Source organism: Microtus oregoni, unplaced genomic scaffold (genome assembly GCF_018167655.1).
Source record: "Microtus oregoni isolate MIOR12 unplaced genomic scaffold, Mior012 000023F_ref0000262, whole genome shotgun sequence".
NCBI classification, from domain to species: Eukaryota; Metazoa; Chordata; class Mammalia; order Rodentia; family Cricetidae; genus Microtus; species Microtus oregoni.
This window is the reverse complement of record NW_024543082.1, coordinates 33128782-33134781: the sequence shown is the minus strand read 5'-3', so window position 1 is coordinate 33134781 and position 6000 is coordinate 33128782. Positions and strand designations below refer to the sequence as shown.

The 6000-nt window shown below is 42.6% G+C and overlaps 1 protein-coding gene across 1 annotated transcript; it reads left to right on the top strand.

Annotated features, from left to right (window-relative positions):
* Positions 1-227: 227 nt before the first annotated feature.
* On the top strand, positions 228-1142 carry LOC121461725 (40S ribosomal protein S2-like). The gene has a single exon (XM_041672939.1). It carries the CDS (start codon positions 228-230, stop codon positions 1140-1142), a length of 915 nt encoding a protein of 304 aa, XP_041528873.1.
* Positions 1143-6000: the final 4858 nt, after the last annotated feature.

Below are 6000 nucleotides of genomic sequence, written 5' to 3'. Positions count from 1 at the left end.
AGCTGGGGGCACATTACTTCATGGCAGCATGGACCTAGAAACTTCCCAGAGTTGGGGCGATAAGCTGGCTCCCAGAGCTGACAAAACATGTACCTCTGTCAGGGAACCAAGGAGTGATGGAGCCAGCCTCCAGAGCATCCATTTAGTCTGGCCACTTAGCAGTTTACAGACTCACGTGGTCAGCATAAGATAGAGATATGCCTTCTTCTTCTTCTGGAAAACACCAAATGGCGGATGATGCCGGTGCAGCGGGAGGGCCCGGAGGATCCGGGGGCCCAGGATTAGGAGGCCATGGCGGCTTCCGCGGAGGATTTGGCAGCGGTCTGAGGGGCCATAGCTGTGGTCTAGGACGTGGCCGAGGCCGAGGCCGCAGGGCTCGCGGAGGTAAAGCTGAAGACAAGGAGTGGATTCCCGTCACCAAGCTGGGCCGCCTGGTTAAGGACATGAAGATCAAGTCCCTAGAGGAGATCTACCTGTTCTCTCTGCCCATTAAGGAATCTGAGATTATTGACTTTTTCCTGGGAGCTTCCCTAAAGGATGAGGTTCTGAAGATCATGCCCATGCAGAAACAGACTAGGGCAGGCCAGCGGACCAGGTTCAAGGCTTTCGTCGCTATTGGGGACTACAATGGTCACGTAGGTCTCGGTGTCAAGTGCTCCAAGGAGGTAGCCACTGCCATCCGAGGGGCCATCATCTTGGCCAAGCTTTCCATTGTCCCTGTGCGGAGAGGCTACTGGGGGAACAAGATTGGCAAGCCCCACACTGTTCCTTGCAAAGTGATAGGCCGCTGTGGTTCTGTGCTGGTGCGTCTCATCCCTGCCCCCAGAGGCACTGGCATAGTCTCTGCTCCTGTGCTCAAGAAGCTACTGATGATGGCTGGCATTGATGACTGCTACACATCAGCCAGGGGCTGTACTGCCACCCTGGGCAACTTTGCCAAGGCCACCTTTGATGGCATCTCTAAGACCTACAGCTACCTGACCCCCGACCTCTGGAAAGAGACTGTGTTCACCAAGTCTCCTTATCAGGAATTCACTGACCATCTTGTGAAAACCCACACCAGAGTCTCTGTTCAGAGGACCCAGGCTCCAGCTGTGGCCACCACATTAGGGTTTTTATACAGGAAAATAAAAGTGCATTAAGTCTGTTAAAAAAAAAAAAAGATAGAGATACACAGTAAAGACAGATTCAGACAAAAAGAAAAAAGCAAAAAACAAACAAAGCAAACCTCTGAGCAAGTCACAATGTGTTTACAAGTCTTTGTCAGCTTGGGAGAGAAAACAAAGGGTAGAGAAAGCCCTTTAAAAAATAGAGTAACGCTGGGCGGTGGTGGCGCACGCCTTTAATCCCAGCACTCGGGAGGCAGAGGCAGGCGGATCTTTGTGAGTTCGAGGCCAGCCTGGTCTAGAAGAGCTAGTTCCAGGACAGGAACCAAAAGCCACGGAGAAACCCTGTCTCGAAAAAATCCAAAAAAAAAAAAAAAAGAGTAAAAAAGATTATAATAACCACATAAAGATGGGCTGGAGAGATGGCTCAGCCGTTAAAGGCTAGGCTCACAACCATAAATAACCACATAAAGATAGAAAAATATAGAGTCTGGATTATGTATGTTATTGTGTTGTCTTTAAAACGTTTTGGCTGCTAAGAGACCTTGGATAAGGAAAACTGCTCTACTAAACCAGCCTATATATATATATATATATATACAGATCCTGCCTGATCCCACAACCATTCAGTCCCACATAAACTGCTCTACTAAACCAGCCTATATATACATATACAGATCCTGCCTGATCCCACAACCAAGCCTATATATATATATATACAGATCCTGCCTGATCCCACAACCAAGCCTATATATATATATATATGTATATATATATATATATATATCCTGCCTGATCCCACAACCAAGCCTATATATATATATATATATATATATATATATATATATATATATATATACATATATACATACACATCCTGCCTGGTCCCACAACCAAGCCTATATATATATATATATATATATACAGATCCTGCCTGATCCCACAACCATTCAGTCCCACATAAACATACAGAGGCTTATATTAATTATAAATTGTTTGTCCTATTGCTCAGGCTTATTACTAACTAACTCATACAACTTAGATTAACCGATAATTCTTATCTATGTTTAGCCATGTGGCTTGGTACCTTTTCTCAGTGAGGCATTCGCATCTTGTTTCCTCTGTGTCTGGCTGGAGACTGCGTCTCTGCCTTTCCTCTTTCCAGAATTCTCCTGTCTGGTTGCCCCACCTTTACTTCCCACCTGGCTATTGGCTAATCAGTGTTCTATTAAACTAAAACAAGTAACACATCTTTACAGTGTACAAGAACATTATCCTACAGCATATGTATTTTAAAATTTAAGTCAAACAATATGTTACTTTGGGGGAGAGGTTATGCTTTTGTTTCCACAGGAAATGAGAGGCTTTGAGTTTATTCTGAGTTAAGAAAACTCAGGTTTGATTGAGGAAGACCCTTCTGGAAAATTTCCAATGGGAATGGATGGCCCAGATGATCCAACCTTTCAGAATGCCTTGATTTCGGTTTCCTCTGAGTTCTGCATACAGAATAGCTTCAAGGCTGTTGGCTGAAATAAACCATTCTTACAGAATATTCCAGCCAGGCCTTGACCATAATCCTAAATTTTCTTAGGATCCATCAAAGACTATCAGTGCCCACAATCAGCAGGAAGAAGTCTAGAGAACTATGCCCATATTCCCAAAATAATGGGTTAGGGATGTTTGTCCTAATTTAGGGGATTGATTAAAAATCATTCTTGGTCCCAGTAAAAAAAAAAGGCTAAACAAAAGAATTAACTTAAGAGATCTCTTCCTAAAAGAAGAAAAGGGAATATGATATAGAAATAGAATAAAAGAATAGATTATTGAATTTAATCCACAAAATAGCCATTAATATCAGGAAATTTTACATTGGTATGGCTTTTAGTGTATTGATACAAAATTTAAAGTTATCTCTGTTATGCTGTATGTATGTTTCTACTCTTGTTTAAGGCATGTGTTTATGTAGCTCATTAAAAATATAATGTATGGGGCTGGAGAGACAGCTCAGAGGTTAAGAGCACTGCCTGCTCTTCCAAAGGTCCTGAGTTCAATTCCCAGCAACCACATGGTGGCTCACAACCATCTGTAATGGGGTCTGGTGCCCTCTTCTGGCCTGCAGGAATACACACAGACAGAATATTGTATACATAACAAATAAATAAATATTTAAAAATATATATATAATATATATAATTAAGAAATAAAGATTAATAGACATCTATAATAGCCAAACATATAGCCATGTTAGTTAGATTTTCTAGATATACAGAAATGTATTTCAGATAGATAGGTAATCTTCAAACACTTCAAAGGTGTACAGTATATGGCACTTAAAATGTTTTAATAACTTAGCCAGGTGGTGGTACCTTTAATTCCAGCACTTGGGCAGCAGAGGCAGGTGGATCTCTGTGAGTTCGAGGCCAGCCTGGTCAACAAGAGCTAGTTCCAGGATGTGCTCCAAAGCTACAGAGAAACCCTGTCTCAAAACACCAAAAAAAAGTTTTAATAACTTAGAATTTCCTCAACAGTGAGGCACATCTGCTCATGGCAGCACTGATTACTTCAAAGAGGTTGATGAGCATCAAAAAGCTCCATATGGAGTTTGCTTTCCTTATGGTAAAAGCTAGCCATATGGGCAAAGAAACTGCTCTTTCCTCAATTGCTGACAGTTACTATCCGAACTGGGCCAGCAGAACACAAAATAGGTAGCTTCTGAACTTTGCCAAGACAAGGTAGGACAGTCATTCAGAATTCCCCACTTCACAGGAAAGTCTGTCAGATATGCTAGACCTGTAGGTCAGAGTTGGATGCCCACTGTTGCAAAGGAACCTTGGGTGACTGTCCAGGCAATTTGAGGTCCTCTGATTAGGTAATATTTCCCCTCTGGGGTCTTTGGACTATATAGCTAGTTTTCCCTAGTTATGATAAAAAGGTAAATTAGATGTAAAACTTTAGACTCACTAAAATAAGATAGATAATAGAGAGTATTTTCTCTAATTTTGCAAAATAAAAAGAACTGTAATTTTTATTTGATAACTATTTACTATATATAATCTTACAGTTTTAGAGTTAAAAACCTTCCTTTTAAAGTAGACAAAAGGGGGAAATGCTGTGGGATAATACTCTTGTACACTGTAAAGATTTATCACTTGAATTGTTTTAATAAAACTCTGATTGATGCCTTTAATCCCAGCACTGGAGATGCAGAGGCAGGTGGATCTCTGTGAGTTTGAGGCCAGCCTGGTCTACAGAGTGAGTTCCAGGACAAGCAGTGCTGTTACACAGAGAAACCCTGTCTTAAAAACAAAAAACAAACAAAAATGCTGATTGGCCAGTAGCCAGCAGGAAGTATAGGTGGGAAACCAAACTAAGGATGACAGGAAGGAGAAGGGTGGAGTGAGGAGTTGCCAGCCAGATGCAGAGGGAGCAGGAGATAAACATGCCATGTTAATAAAGCTATAGCCATGTGGCAAATCATAAATAGAAATATAATTTAAATGTATGAGTTAACTAGTAATAAGTCTGAACTCTTGGTCAAGTGTTTATAAATAATACTATGCCTCTGTGTGATGATTTAGAAGCTGTTACCAGGTTGGGAAGCAGACAGTCTGGACTAAAACCTCTGTTTACACAACTCTGTTCAGATCTTCATTTAGACCAAGCTCAGAATATCCCAAACTGTGTTCGAAATAGTGACCAACCTGGAGGTCTCCCAGGGCAGGCACCCTCTAAGGCATCACCAAGTAATTGTTCCGTTTGTACAGCCATTCTGCGTTGGTTTCCTAATTTTCCGTTTCTGGGATAGAACAACACAACCGAGATCATTTACTGAAGGAAGAGTTTGTTTTGGCTTCAGTTTCCAGAGGGTTAGAGTCCATCATGCAGGGACAGCGTGGCAGTGCATAGCAGGCATGGCAGCAGAAGCAGGAACCTCAAAGCTTTCCTCCAGCGACACTCTCCTTAAAGGCCATCCCCTGAGCCTCCCCACACAGCGGCACCAGCTAGGAACCCAGTCACCTGTGCCCACAGGAGGCATTCTCATCCAGACAGCTGTGCCCTCTGACATCTGTGCTGTGCCGTCTGACATCTGTGCCCGCGGGAGGCAGTCTCATCCAGACGGCTGCACTGTCTACCTCACCCCCACTGCCAGCTCTCCAAGCGGTTGGTTTTTGTTTCTCTCCCAGTTTAATTATGACTGTTAGTTCATCCTCTTTTAACATGTTGTACATGGGGCTGAAGAGATGGCTCAGTGGTAAAGAGCACTTGCTCTTACGGAGGAGCTATGTTCAATTCCCTGCACCCACAATGCAGTTTATAACTGTCTATGACTCCAGTTCCAGGGGATCTGACCCCCTTACACAGACATACATGCAGGCAAACACCAATGCACATAAAATAAAAAATTAAATTAAAAACAATAAAAAGTGTATAGATGAAAAGCAAGTTAAGCCTTCCTCTTCCCCTGATACCTTAGCCCATCAGTCCACCCAGAAGCGGCTTCTCTTCCTGGCTGAGGCAGCCTTGTAGGGGTAATCATGGAAATTGAACATTTTTGCTCATGTGTGGCATATACTTCGGGTTTTCCTTCACGCACTTCTTTTCATAGAAGGGCTGAGAATCGTCCCGGACCAGTATATTGTCTGTGGGATTCTGCCTTATTGGAGTTAAGAAAGGTCATTGTATTTAAGGGTACACCAAAATTAGTTTAGTTTATATGTTTGATGTATTGTTTATGCTTTCCAGTCTTTTGTTGCTGCGAATAGTGCTGCAATGGGGTACACAGGCGATACGCATATGTGGCGACATTTACGGTGCTCAAGGCGTGCTAGCCTGCTCTGTGACAGACCCCCAGATAACTTATTAAGTTTGTTCCGGTTCATGCTCTCAATCCGTG

Bases quoted from the DNA above. Each gene is read 5' to 3' on its own strand.
- LOC121461725 (XM_041672939.1), top strand. From the start codon at position 228: ATGGCGGATGATGCCGGTGCAGCGGGAGGGCCCGGAGGATCCGGGGGC.